A 14,700-nucleotide genomic window follows, 5' to 3' on the forward strand; every position below is an offset into this window, starting at 1 on the left:
TTATTTATTTATTTTTTGTCTTTGGAGTCTCTTGTTCAAAAATTTTGAAACAAGTCAGAAGTCTTATGTGGCACTGTGTTTCCATCTTTCTTCTGCTAGTATAACTGCTTATCTATGGTTTGTCAAGTGCAGATGCCACCTTTTAATTTCATCCAGTCCCTGGGCTTTACCAGTAGGCTCTTTACTGCTACCCACCACCATCTCCCCGATGGGTCGGCAAGGAAAGTAGTCACTTGGGCACTGTTAACAGCCGGTGCTCCAAGCATAATCTAACAGCAGTGCACAACACCCTCTCTCCTTTACAAAGAGAAAGGTGGCGTGAAGAACAGCTAGTTATGCTGCTAGTATCTTGCAAAGGTAGTTTAAAAGCCTTGTCCCACCTACCTTTCTTGTTCCACTCGAAGAATCCCTGCAAGAAGAAAGCATTTATAGTATTTTCAGTTATAGTATTATTCATGTTAGTAAGTAGATCCCAACCTACGTAGCCAGGAGTTTCAGGAGATGGTAACACCCAAACATTAACTTTTTGAGTGTTTCAATATACTTATTCATTTATTGTATTCACTGCACAATTTATGATTGTGTATGTCCCCTGAATTTTTTCCCCTGTGGGTCATTGGCCCTGGATAGAAAAAAGATTTCCCACCCCGGCTTATTAAATGCTAGAACCTGCATTTGAGACAACATGGAACATTTTTTCAGGTTTGTTGATCATTATCTGGGAAGCTTACATAGATGAACATTTAAGAATATAATAAGAAACAATGGTAACAAGTATGGGGTTCACAGCTTCCTTAAAATCACAACCATGCCCTCAATCCAAGATGCATTAGCAAGTCAAGACCCTCTACTATTGCCCTGTATAGATGAGACACAAATTCTATAAAACACATTTTGTGGAAATTCAGGTCCAACAACTTGAGCTTTTTGAAACAGAAATTTTTGAAACCCAACATCAATGAAGTCAGCTTGAACGACACATGAACATAATTTCCTGTTTTTTAGCTGCAAAAAAGCTGTATACCCACTAGTAGTTGGCCCACACATAGTTCAGTCTGTTTTTCCAGTGTGTGGGTCGTCACTCCTCTGGGACTGAGAGAATCAGGGTTGCAGGTCCCATTAAATACCTTAGGCTGAAAAGAAAGCAGCACTAGGAGAGGAGGTGTTAGGGTCTTATATGGGCTTGAATCAGCACAGGTGGATGTTGGAATCTCGGTGGGTGAGGAAAGAGGGGCTCAAGGATTGTTTAAAGAAGCACAGGCAGGCCCTAATGAGGTTTCTAGAGTTTGATCTAGTAACATTATCTAGGGACAATATTTTATAAAGTTTGAGAAACACTGCCATACTTCATTTATTATAGTGCAAGAACACATCCACATAGTTTTCCCTTTTTGAGTATGAATCACAGTAGATCAGGTATCAGCCCGCTCCATGCCCCACCAGTGAACAAGTTAATTAGTTTTTTTGAAAGAGGCACTACTTGCAAAGTGCCTCAAAGATTTCCAGAGTCCTCTTAATCTCCCGGATTTGTTTAGCGAGGGTATGGACAGGTTGCATGGAGCGGTCCAACTCCTCACACCTTGCCATCAGAGTGTACATCCCTTTGATGCTCATGTCCACAGATTCACCCAAGCTGTCTACAGCATCCCGGTAAGTCTGGATGTACCCAACGCTGAGGGCTGTCATGTTCTGGATAGCGCTGTTCAAGGCTCTTAGCATCTGGTCCACCTTCTGTGCCACATCCCTAGTGAGCCTTTCCAGATCCCTAATCACCTGTGGGTCAATGGGAGGTATATCTGCAGTTTTGCCCCTAACAGACAACTGCGACGACACTGATGATGAGGAGGTGGGTTCTGTGTCATCCAGACTGCCCCGGGAGCTCATCTTGATCTTCATCTGCAGGTTGTTGGCCACAAAGTGTGTCAGGTCCCCGTCATGGCTCACTGTCCCTTCTAGCTCCAAAGCGCTGGATATGGTAGCCCTCCTACCTTCCTGAGCCTTGGATGCTCCATACACTTGGCTTATCCCATCCAGGCTATGACTGTCCAACAAACGGCCTCCAGCCATCCTTTCGCGGGCTGCCACCCTCAGCCTCCTGGATTCTTCCCCAGCCACAGACGACGACGACGAGGAGGAGGACGTTGGTGTCTGTATATGCACCTGAGCCATTATATGCTGTCCCTCCATTATGCAATATAGCAAGAAGATCTAGGATGCGACAAGTATAAATCAAGATGCAGACGCTGAAGGAGAAGCTTCGGAGGAGACAAAAAAAGACACCAGAGATAACGCGCAAGAGGGATTCAAGTTGCCCATTTCCTGCATCTGACCACCAGGTGACCGGTCGGCGCCTCTAATGGGCGGAGAATCCTCAAGGAAGAGGCGGAAGATAAGAGTAGGTTCGCTAGGGAGAACAAATGGGAGATTCTCATTGGTGCGTCTCACGTTCTTTAAGAGGAATAGCCAGTCAACGTGAAGCAAGAGGCGTATATCGGGCGCTCTATGCTCGGTCAAGCTCTTCTGCCGGAAGAAGTCTGACGCAAGATAGCGTTCTCGATTTGCCAGGGGAAAGGAAGGTTGGTATCAAGATTCACCAGTCAAAAAATTGGGAAGTGTTAAAGGCTCCCGCAGGGCGGTAAATGTCATCCTACTCTGTTGTAGCGGCTTGTCAGACCGAAATGCCAGTATTTTCAAAACTGAAGCTTAGAGATAACAAAACCTGCATTTCCAAAGGCAATATGTATTTTTAATTTACTGACGTAGGCTGCAATCCTAATCTCAAATTAGCTGGGAGTAAACCCCATTGAATTCAATATAATTTACATCAGAGTTGACGTGGTTAGGCTTGTGTTCTTACTCCTGGCGGGAATTTTATGGGTTTGGGTTTTTTTACAAAATTGGACCCCACCGACAAATTTTGAAGTGTCTGTACACCAGTTCTTTGTGTTGAAGGACAGAAGGTATGAAAACAAACTTCCCCTGAACTATATGTGGAGCTGTCATTTTCAGGACGAATAAATACTCTAAAACAGTAACTTGGAACCTCAGGACCATTATCCAAATAAGTACACCACCTCCTTTCTGATCTGCAAATTGTCCCCACATTTGTCCCATTGTGTTCTTAATAGGACCAAAGGAACAAGAGCCATCCACTCCTATTCCAGGTAGAACGGCAGAGAAGACCAGCCTGACCTAAGCTTGACAAAAAGACTTGCTTTTAGCTCACCACTTTGTTTTGTCTTTGAAAAACTGCTTTCCCTCCTGCTCCCTTCTTTGTGTGTCCTTTGTCTTTTTAGATTGCAAGCCTGATGGCAGGACACCTCTCTTACTCTTAACTGATGCAAGTCACTATGTGAGACAATGGGTTTTATCCAACTAAGTTCTATTCAGAGTAGACACATCGAAATGAATGAACCTAATCATCATGTCCCTTAGTGCAATGGGTCTATTAACGGACTAGCTTTGACTGCAACTCATTAATTATCTGAAAAATTGGATAGAAACACTAAATACATAATCGGTCAGATGTAAGTCGGCAGGGGGATGCCTTTTCATGAGATTTCCCCCAAGGAAGGTGAAAGTAACTTGGGAAACTGGAAGATGTTATTTTCCTTCAAAACAGGACCATTTAATAGCATATCGTATTGCTACATTTCCTAGGCAGGTGCTGATGACTGTAGATAAGGAGGTGTGTGTGTGTGTAAGAAGACAATGCTTAAAGAATAGTTCCTAGCCTTGAGAATTGAATCTGTTAATCCTGATTCACAGTTCCTTTTTTCCCATCCACTTTCCTTTGCAGTGTATCTACTAGATACTTTGGAAAGTTGTTCATTTGTTGTTAAAGTGAAGTAACTGCTTATGTAAACATCACTAAATTGTGGCCTTGAGCTATTGCACTGTTATGCAAATACAGTTCTAGCTTTCAGATGTTAAAAAAAAAAGGAAAAGTAACTCGCTGTTCATAATTTTCTTTGCAAATGTTAGTGTTGTCCTCACAACAACCCTGTAGGGTAGGCAATCAGTGATCCCATCTTGCAGACTGAGGAATTGAAATGGAAAGATTGTAAAAACTGTGCCTCTAGTGAGTCTACAATTGAGTGAAGAGTTGAACCAAGGTTATCTAGGTTCATTGTTCGTTATCCCTATTCCCCCCCCCCATGAAATTGGCTCTTGCTATTGGAAACACTCTTCCATAAATGCATTTTTAAAAGGACTAAGTTAAGTTCTCTTGAGTTTTTTATTTGGTTTTTAAAAATTAATTCAAGCATAAGTGATACCTTTCTGTCAGAGAAGCCAGTGAAGTTGTAAATGAAATCATGGCCTGAGGGTGGTTTTAATAAAATAATGCTACATATATTTTCTTTTAAAGAGCTGCCTCCTGTATGACAAGGACAGACCAGTTCAGCAGAAGATAATATATGTTGCTTAAATTCAGAGCCGCAACTCCTTCTAGCCTTCAGAAAACTCTGTAAGATACCCACCTCACTTTCATCATCCATTAGAAATGTGTGGAGAAGGAGCCATAACTTGAGCCCAAGAAAGAGCAAAATGAGTGGTAAAGAATTCCTGTTTCGTAAAAAGAGTGCAAACAATGTTTCAAGGGTTTTAACACCACTATGAAGAAATGTTTCCTGTATCTTTTCCCTGTGGCAACAAAAAACAAAGCAAAAGCCAACTTTCTGCTGTGGGACTACAACTGATAGCTTATGTCAGGCATGTCCAACTGTGATCTACTCACAGTATAAAAAAACCTGGCAGTGATCTACCCATTGTCATTGGAGGGAGGAGGCGCGTGCGTGAGGTGGGTGGATTGCCCAGAGTTGTTGAGCTTTTTCTGTGGAGGATTGCCCAGAGTTGTTGAGCCCAGAGTTGTTGAGCTTTTCTGCCGTAGGATTGCCCAGAGTTCTTCAGCATTTATTTGTCAACTTTCGGTAAACTTTATTTAATCCTATAATCGATAAGGGTCCTGTCAGAAAACAGACAATGTGAACACTGCCCAAGCCATTTCCAAGGTGACATGGCACTATTCCTCTATGAACTAGCACAATGCATGGAGGGGGTTTTCATAACCTGGCCCAACGGTAGGGATAGAGAACCTGTGGCCTTCCAGATGTTGTTGGATCAACTCTCATCAGCCCCAGGCAGCACAGCCAATGATCTGGGAGAGTAGTCCAACAACATTAGAGACACCGCAGGTTCCTAATCCTGCCCTAGGGCAAAGATTGAGGCATAGTGTATTAACATTGCTACTGGAAAATATTGACTGCAGCACCACTGTTGTCATCATGCCTTTAATACATTGTGAATGCAGAGAGACATTTTAGCACAATCACCTGGGGATACTCATTCCCCTCCATGCCATCTACCCCTCATATTAATTGGTTACATGGCCACTACAAGTGCTGCCTGCAATTCTAGTTTTATACCTTCCAAATTGCATGTGCAACTTTGGAGCACCCAAACACTTTTTTTCTTTTTAAAGTGGGTTTTCAAGACCACAAACTCCCCAAGCTGACCCACAGAATATGATCAGCCAGTAATTTCTTTGAGTTAAGGCTCTGCTCTGGAACCTCTTCTGAATCTGCTCCCTGCCAAGGGGACACTGCATGAACCCAGGTAATGAAGAATGCTGTTCAGGATATACTGAATTCATTTTCCTCACCACTGAGTATTCATAACCAAGCTATACAATTCTGGTATTAGACTGCAGGATTTGAGGGTTGATAAACATGGTTCAAGGCAGGTTTCAGTTCCAATAGCACTCTTTTCAGAGGTCTATCCTTACAGTGCTCCAAGTTTAGATTTATCTTTCTCCCTCCAAGACAGAACCCCTTGTCACATGTGGGAGTTTCTGGGACAGCCCTGGCACATTTGTTTGAAAAAACCACAAAGCCTGACATCGTGCCCACAATTCTTTCAGTCATCTGGTTCCTCTTTGATGTGCAGAGAAACTGTTGATAGTTCTCTCCTTTCTACCTGGGCCTCATGTGACTCTTCCTTTTTCACCCATGAGAGTGACCCCGTTTCTGCAAATGGTATGTCATTCTCCCACTGAAGCTCTGACTCTTCTTTTACCTCAGCATCCCATGTCCCTGGAGGGAGCACCACTACCTCATCAGCTTCTTCCTCCATGTCATTCTCTGTATTGTTCTCCTCTTCTTGGGGTTGGACAAAAGGCTCTGTATAAACCCTGATGTCCATTGGCTCACTGCATGTGCCAGAAAGCAAGACTTCCTTGGTGTGAGTCCTCAGGTGCTTGGCAAGAGCAGCCCGTTGGCTGTAGTTTTTGTTGCACTGGAGACAGGCATAAGGCTTCTCGTGAGTGTGAATCCTCTGGTGCTGGACCAGCGTGGAGCTCTGCTTGAACCCTTTGCCACATTCATCGCAGCGAAAGGGGCGTTCCCCTGTATGGGTGAGGTGGTGTCGCTTGAGAGCTGACATACCACTAAAACTTTTCCCACACTCTTGGCAGCTGTACGGGGACTCACCAGTGTGAGTCCGGAGATGCTGAGTCAGCGCTGAACTCTGACTAAAGCCTTTCCCACACTCCTGGCATTTGTATGGCCTCTCACCTGTGTGAAGTCTCCGATGAGTTGTGAGCACCGATTTCTGGCTAAAACTGCGCCCACAATCTGGACATGGGTAGGGTGTCTCTCCAGTGTGTATCCGCCGGTGCTGTGTCAAGGCAGAGCTGGCAATGAAGCTTTTTGGACAATCGGGGCACTGGTAGGGCTTTTCTCCTGTGTGTGACCTCTGATGCTGGAGAAGGGAATAACGCTTGGTGAAAGATTTACCACAGGCTACACACAGGTTGGGTGGGCCCTCTTCAGAGTGAGTGCGGACATGTTCGTTGTAGAGAGCCCGTCGCATGAACCGCTCGCCACACTCCTCACAGGCAAAAGGACGCTCACCAGTGTGAATGCGACGGTGTTCAGCTAACGTGGTGCTCCGGCAGAAGTTCTTGCCGCAATCGTCGCAGCGGTGAAGGTTCCCACTACCTAAACGTCCTGCAGAGGCAGTTCCATTTTTTCCACCACTACCATCAACCTGGTGTGAAAGAAGATGCTCTACAAGCAAGGAGATCTCTCCAAAACGCTTCCAGCACTCAGTACATTTGTATGGCTTCTCACCTGTATGGGTGTTCAGGTGCCAGACCAGGTGAGCTTTGGTGCTGTAGGTGGTCCCGCAGTATTCACATCGGAATGGTCTTATGCCATCATGAACTCGTTGGTGGCGGGTCAAGTTGCTCTTCAGCCGGAAGTTCTTGCCACACTCCTGACATCTGTAAGGCTTCTCTCCTGTGTGGATACTCTGGTGACTGGCCAATGCGGATTGGACAGAGAAGCAACGGCCACAATCTGAGCACTCGTATGGCTTCTCCCCTGTGTGGATCCGCTGGTGGGCAAACAGTTCACAGGTCTTGACAAAGCTCTTTCCACAAACACCACAGATTACCCTGCCTACTCGCCGATGCTTTGCTACTGGGGTTGCTAAACTTCTCTGAGATTTTATTCCTGATACTACATCTTCCCTTTTGCTTGCAGGTTTTTCAGCTGTATCCATCTTTCTGTTTCCTAGTAGAAAGAAGAAATTCACATTGATTCATCTACCATCAATCCCCAACGACCATCAATCCTCACATTCTGCTTCCACAAGTCTTTTAACCACCATAGTTCCATCTATTCTGCATCATTTGCTGCCAGTTAGTCTTTAGATATATTTTTTACCAAGTCCTCATCTTCTTCCTTCCTCTCTGTTCTTTCTGCATTGGCCTTGGGTCCTGAATGTGGGCACTACTGCAGCTTAGGCCAGTGCATATGTAAAGAGCCTTTCTCAACCACAGTGAATTTATTTTCTCACCTCATTGTGGTTTCCAACCTAGAAAGTGTATGATGAGCTAGATAAGCCTCTCCATGACAGCTGTTATGAAAGTTGCTGCAGGCCAGTAAGACAAGACTCCTGAACTGGCCCTCTTCTGAATAAATATGGCCCTTCCACAGGGTCTCATTCTCAGCACAATATGCTTGAGTTGTATTTATGGACTAACTCAGCCACAGGCAAACTCCGGCCCTCCAGATGTTTGGGACTACAATTCCCATCATCCCTAGCTAACAGGACCAGTGGTCAGGGATGGTGGGAACTGTAGTCCCAAACATCTGGAGGGCCAGAGTTTGCCTATGCCTGGACTAACTCATCATTCCCACGTCTTTTTATCCTGCTACCACCTCTTGCCCAGATTATTCCATCTTCCTAGCCACTCATCCTTGATACTCCTTCACTGCTGGCAGCTGTGCTTAGGATGTGGTTTGGGAGATAAAAGTACAGAATACCCTCAAGAGTGCTGGAAGCAGCACAGGTTTCTAGTTTCCTGTTCCTGACTAGTGTTAAAACTAGCATCTTGAACTTGGGGATGCTCCTTTTAATAATAGTTACTGTGCAGTGTCTTAACTGTTGAGATGGTGATTATTAATAATAATTAATACAGTGCTTCTTTAACTTTTTTTCTCAGGGCCACACTTTTAAAACAAAAATTTGCTCATGCCAAATTTTTTTTTATTGCTTAGAAATACATTGGAAAACAAAAGGAAACAACTCCTGTCAGTGCTTGATTTATAGCATAGAACACGACGACTTTATAATATGATCATGGGGCATCCAAAACGTTTTTTAAAATGCAGCTACATAAGAACATGAATCATTCTCAAAATGCAATTATAAATGAGCCTCTTACTTACATATGTACCTTAAATTTGTATACAAACTCAGTGAGAAGCGTGAGCTCACTTTTGCCAGGTAATTTCATTTCTCTTAGGTCTAGTCTGAGATAAATGAACTCTCATCTCATCAACACAAAGAAGCCTTTCCCTTTTCTGAACTTTCATATTTGCCAGAGTTGAAAATCCCTGTTGTATGCCATGGAGCAGTTCAGAAGAATAGCCATGCTCTTGAAGAGAGGCATGGATAATGTTTCTGGTTGTACATCCCCCTCAAAATATTTTGATACCTATACTATACTATACTATACTATACTATACTATACTATACTATACTAAACTGAAATGTTTAAATATTTCTTTGATTGTCCTTGAATCTTCTTGCCACACTTCCATCCTCTCCTACCACACCAGTGTGGAGTGCTACATCCTCTGAGAACCAACAAATTAATAATATATTTTTTAAAGGGAGACAGTCAAGACCTGAGCCTACTGTATTGACAGTGATCTTACCATATCAGTTACCTACTTCTGATGTTTTAATCACTGTGTGCTACCCCTGCCACCAGACCTCACTTTCTCCATTTTACCAAGTGATCTTGGAGCTGTTCTGTAGTTCCTTGAAGCTAGAAGGCTATTCCTTGCCTCAGAGCCTGTTTTGTTATGTTCCTTCCCTCAATCCATCTCAGGAGTTACAAGAGGTTTGCGGATAGAAATGCCCTGTTCAAAGGAAAGAAAAATTAAGAGTAAGAGTTTATTGGGACTCAAGATGACTTATTCTTAACAACTATTTCCTCATGGATAAACTAAAAGCAGTTCTCAGGGTATTTTTAGGTTCCACGTCATTAGCTCGTAATTACTGTAACATTTTCAAGCTTGCTTCCAGAATTGTGAAAGCTAGAAATTACTTTATCCTCCTTCGTTTGCAAAAAAATTAATAAATGAAGACCAGCTGAAAACATCATCTTCCCAACAAAACCCTGCAAAAGCGTTATGTTGGCTACTATTCCCCCCCTCAATTACTATAGGCCATACCGCCAATCAGAAGGCAGTCCTGCTTAGGCTAAAGAATACAGGCATCAGATACCTGGAGGATGTACTTAACAGAAGAAAAGAACCCTTACCTGGAGAAAAGGAGTCTATTAATTCTCTTCTCGGTGTCTCTGTAACTACATTCCTAAACTGTAACATGGTATGCTTTTCCTTGGCTGAAAGGGACAGGTCCTAGCAGACTCTAAAACAACAAATAAAGACCTTGTGGCTGGGAGACATGTCTAACGTGAAAGATTCTCATGACCCTCCCCGGTCTTCTGCCACAACACAAGAAAACAACTCTTACTACTAGTCCAGGATTTCCCATTTAGCTCATGCTACTAGCCTACAGCCTCAGAAAGGGATTTCATCCTTTTTCATATCCTACACTTCCAGCAACTAAGATGGACAGCTTACCTGGGTCAGGCTATGGCAAAGGCAAGTTATACCAGCAGCCTTCTTCCTTCACTACATACAGCAAAGCAATATCCCTTTGTGAGGCCACATTTCTCCCAGGAGAAGCGGCAATCACCACCTAGGAAACTACCCAACCTGCAGCTATTCCAGCTTGCAAACTTCTAACGTTTTATTTCTAGCAGACAAAACCTCATATCCAATAATCCCAACCTCCCAATATCCCAGCTTTGCTGATGCCCCAAAACTCACAGACTTGAAAAGTAAAAATGTTACAAATAATAAATAGAATAACCCCAGCTCTGGACTTCCCATCACTCACCAGGCTATGCATGTTGACAGCTCTTGCACTTTGTGATCCCATAGCTAAGCTTTGTTGTCGGCTTGGGGCAAACAGGGAGGGGGGATGCTGCACAGGAAGGTACACTTAGCACCACCTTCCCCCTTACTGCTACTTCCATGTCTCGTCTAGCATATAAAAATCTCGCTGGTATTAACCCCTAAGATTGCCCAAATTTCTATCTTTACAATGTATGTACAATACATTGATCAGCTAATTAAATATATTATACTAAATACATTATGTATTTTGTTTTTATGTGAGAATTCAGCGATTTTTCTTTCATATTTTTGATTTAAGCAATGAAATACCTAATCCTGATTCTGCTAAATTTGCTTCTAAATTTTCTGTATCTCACTCTCCATTCCAAGCGTAGGAAAATATACCAAAATGGGGAAGTTTCTCCTGGCATTTCTCTTTTTCAGCCTCCTTCTAAGGTGGTGGAAAAAAATGTTGACTTCTTAAATTTGGTCCATCAGGCTGTTATTGAAGCCAAAGGATTAAGGGTCAGTTTTTAAATGTTAGTATCCTTAACATACAGTTTATAACCCTGCAATAATTATCAGTGCAATCCAATATTTGTGGACACAGAAATAAGCCTCTGATAATTGAATATGGGATTTTAGCCCCAAGCCTTTACATTTTAATTTTTTTATTTAGATTTTTATCCTTTCCTTCCTCTAAGCAGCTCTTTCCCTCCATTTAACATCACAAAAACCTTGTGAGGTAGGTTATGCCATGAGACAGTGACACACCAAAAATCACCCAGTGACCTTTTATGATCAATAACAATTTGAACTTGGTAGAGGTTGGACCCTGAACATAGATTCTGTGATGCTTTTGTGTTTTTGTTCGAACTAAACTGCAGTTTTGTGGTGGTGTTTTTAATTCATTGCACTGCATGCTTTAACACACAATGTTTCCCAGCAGCCACCGAAAGCAGAAAGGCCTCCTCCCAAGAATTGCCTAGATTTTCCATTCTAAAGGGTTAAATTCACAGAAATAGGCTGGGCACCTTTGTTGGCATTGTCGTAATAAAGCTAGAAGCAAGTAAAGGCACAATTAGGATGAGAGAGCTTATTTGTACGTGGCATTGCACTTGAAGAGTTGGAAAAGGCTGTTCAAAACACAGTTGCCAGGGTACCCCTTGTGTTGCAGGGTTTATATTTAATTTGTGTTGAAAAAAATATCACTGATTCATGGTCTATTTCTGAGTCTAGTCAAAAGCATTGGTGCTTACCTTTAAAGCCCTACATGGCTCAGTAGACAGATACCTGTTAGACTATCTTCACCTGGATCAGTCCACAAATAGACTGAGGCTGTCCTCTGAGCTTCTCTACTGGGTTTACCCCCGGTCCAACATAAAATATATCATGGCCAGGGAGAGTGCCTGTTTGGTGGTGGCACAGGCATTGAAACCCCTTCATCTGGAAAGCTCACCTAGCACCTATGTTGTTTATCAGTTCAGCACCAGGCAAATAAATACCTTTTCCTTGTCCCATGTTTATTTATTTTTTTAAAAACCCAAACAAACAACAATCCAAGTATTTTAAGCCATGGTGAAATTTCTTACCCATTCTTTCCCTCTTGATTATTTTTTATTCGTCATCAATTACTGGTTTTTCAGATCTGGCTGAAATATTTTTTCCCAAGCCATCCCAAGAACGTTATTTACTGAAGACTACAGGTTAGAAATGTAACCAACCCCCCCACACAACAAATAAATAAGTTGTGTTCCTAAGTCACTCCATCACAATGCCTTTGTCTGCCATGTGTGTCAGCAATAATCTTAGGGGGGAAATAAAAGAAGTATGTTTTTCCACTCTTCATATTACAGAACTGAAAGACTCTTAGAGTGCTGACATTTCCTTTAAAGCATGAAAACCAATCCATTTCTAGCCCTCATGGCAGCAAAGAGAAATTTGGAAGACATGGGATCAGTGCCTGGTGGGATCAGAAACTAGATTTGGGCTTGATCAGAACTTTCACTGGTCATAGGCTAGCACTTCAGTACTAATAGATGCTTACATGTAGCTTGTGGGTTTGGGAGAAGCAGAATAAATAATTTTGCAAAGCTCTATGCGATTTGGAAAAGGCTATAGTTCAGTGGTTGAGCACATGCTTGGCATGCAGAAGATCCCAGATTCAATCCAACATCTTCAGGTAGGGCTGGCAGACCTCAATCTGAAACTATGGAAAACTGCTACCAATATCATCAATACTGAGCAAGCTATGAGACAATTTCCTACGTTGCTTAGGCTCTAGCCCTACACTCACTTGGGAGAAAACACCATTGAACTGAATGGGGCTTGCTTCTAAGATTGATAAAAGATTACATTTCCATTTAACATGATTTATTTCAGGTTAGTGTGTGTGTTTTTTGGGTGAAAAGTTTTTCTTTTAGCACAGAACATATACAGCCCAGACCCTAAGTCCCTAGACCATGGAAGATGGTAATTGTCAGGGGTTCAGGGACAGAGGCACAGGGTAGGCAGGAGATGGAGAGCGATGGGGATGAATCCCAGGACGGCGAGGAAGAGGATGACAATGACTCAAGAGATTCCATGAGTCTTTCCAGCGAATCAGAGGATTCCCAGAAGGGGGCGCCGGTGGTCAAGGCCAGGGGAGCCCCAGGGGGGACGTGTCAGGAGCAGGGGGCCAGCGGGGGATCCCAAAGTGGCAGCTGGGCGTCAGGACCAGCCTCCCCGCCAGAGTGCAGCGAAGGGGGTGGAGGTTCCAGTGTATCAGGGGAAGCAGCTCCGGCAGCAGAGAAGGGAGGGAGGTCGGAGCAAGCCACCCTCCCGGAAGGGGAGGGGAGTAGTGAAGGGAGTAGTGTAACTGTCAAAAGGAAGGTTAGAGGTTGGGCGCGCGCGCCAAGTTCAAATGTGGAGGCGCGCGGAAGTACAGGGAGCCCGGAGGAGGAGCCAGGTCCCAAAGCCCGCAGGAGGGGGGAAGAGCAATCTGGGGATTCCGCGTCAGGGGAATCCAGGAGGGGCGAAACCCCAGCGGGCAGGAAGACCCTGCGGAAAAGGAAAGAGAGGAAGAGGTGGAGCAGCGCAAGCCTCTTAAACTGGTGCAGGGGAGGGACTGACTCAGAGGGGACTTCAACGGTCTAAGCGTAACAGACGTGGGGCTGCGCGCCTCGGATGTGAAGCAAACGATGAACTCCAATAAACGCTTTTGTATATAAGAAGAACTTGGCGTTGGTCTTTTGTGAGCTGAGACCTGAGGCAGCCCTTACAGTAATATATTTCTCACTGTTAAGAGATTGATTAAGGTAGTAGTGTGTGTGTTTTCCTGGGATACTGCTCTCTCCTACAAAGCTGAGTATTTGCCTGAAGATTGTCCATGCACTATTAATGGCCAAGCAGAAATTTCATATGCACAAATGAAGCTCACTGTGAACACTTGCTTTGTCAGTCTGAGGCTGCTTGAAGTATGTGGCTTGCCTTGCTCTGTAGGCTTCTATGTTTCAAGACACAGGTGTGTAAAAAGTGTCCTCCTAACCTTTCCTAGTAATCAGGAGTGACCAGGTCTATTTAGGGACCAAATTTTGGTTTAGATGTTCTACAAATACTAGTAAGAGTCTATGAAGTCTAATGATCTTAAACATATATATATATGTTTTTCCACATACATACCCTCTGCCTTAGGAAAACAAAAAACAGAAGACCATCTTCTATGCATCCATTCCCACAATGGATACATCCTCATTCCTTCAAGTGTCTCTTTTCCTGCCAGAAGGGGGAGCTAGTGACACAAATCCAAAGCTTTTGTGTCTACTGTACTGCTACTTGCACCAGTGTTAATGATTTCCTTTCTTCAATCAGAGCCTTGACTGCTGACCTGATATTATTTTCCTTAACTTTATTACATAGAGATAAGAAAATCTATTCAAGCTCTTGGTACATCCTGGAATTGATTCTTTTGAATAGTAGCATTTTAAAAGAGAAGACAACAAGTGATTTTCTATTTTCTTTTTTCCAAGGCAGAGGCGAGGAGAGAACAAAAGTACTGGGTGAGAAAGCTAGAGGGAATACAGAATATGGAGGGTAAGTCTAATGAGCTCACATCCTGCTTGTGGGCTTCCCATAGGCAAGTGCGAACAGGATGCTGGACTTGATAAGTCACAGGCCTGTTCCAGCAAGCCTTGTATGTTCTTAGTATCTTCCTAATGCCATCCTGTGGCACTATAGCAGG

The 14,700-nt window shown here is 43.4% G+C and overlaps 3 protein-coding genes across 7 annotated transcripts in view; 1 reads left to right on the forward strand and 2 right to left on the reverse strand.

Moving 5' to 3' along the window:
* Positions 1-14,700, forward strand: part of PRR14 (proline rich 14) — a 46,171-nt gene that overhangs the window by 3,005 nt on the left and 28,466 nt on the right. Inside the window, exon 2 of the mRNA XM_080977890.1 lies at positions 14,489-14,552. The gene's annotated coding sequence lies outside the window, so the exon portion shown is untranslated. The remainder of the gene's footprint in view (positions 1-14,488; positions 14,553-14,700) is intronic.
* Positions 1,327-2,574, reverse strand: LOC308461206 (BLOC-1-related complex subunit 6-like). Its single transcript, XM_080977942.1, has one exon. The coding sequence runs from the start codon at positions 2,185-2,187 to the stop codon at positions 1,477-1,479; it is 711 nt and encodes a 236-aa protein (XP_080834068.1). The 5' UTR covers positions 2,188-2,574; the 3' UTR covers positions 1,327-1,476.
* LOC308461191 (uncharacterized protein) lies at positions 5,276-12,002 on the reverse strand. Of its 5 annotated transcripts, none has more exons than XM_080977905.1 (4): positions 10,483-12,002; positions 9,839-9,948; positions 9,240-9,434; positions 5,276-7,574 (listed from the first exon to the last, which is right to left on the reverse strand). In XM_080977905.1, exon 4 carries the CDS (start codon positions 7,561-7,563, stop codon positions 5,917-5,919), a length of 1,647 nt encoding a protein of 548 aa, XP_080834031.1. In that variant the 5' UTR covers positions 7,564-7,574; positions 9,240-9,434; positions 9,839-9,948; positions 10,483-12,002; the 3' UTR covers positions 5,276-5,916. The 5 variants fall into 5 exon arrangements, with proteins under 5 accessions (XP_080834031.1, XP_080834032.1, XP_080834030.1 ...); XM_080977906.1 differs by having other exon boundaries at positions 9,360-9,434; positions 10,483-12,001; XM_080977904.1 differs by having other exon boundaries at positions 9,244-9,434; positions 10,483-12,001.

The sequence above is a fragment of the Podarcis pityusensis genome (assembly GCF_964106645.2).
Source record: "Podarcis pityusensis genome assembly, chromosome: 13".
NCBI classification, from domain to species: domain Eukaryota; kingdom Metazoa; phylum Chordata; class Lepidosauria; order Squamata; family Lacertidae; genus Podarcis; species Podarcis pityusensis.

Bases quoted from the DNA above. Each gene is read 5' to 3' on its own strand.
- LOC308461206 (XM_080977942.1), bottom strand. From the start codon at position 2,187: ATGGAGGGACAGCATATAATGGCTCAGGTGCATATACAGACACCAACG.
- LOC308461191 (XM_080977905.1), bottom strand. From the start codon at position 7,563: ATGGATACAGCTGAAAAACCTGCAAGCAAAAGGGAAGATGTAGTATCA.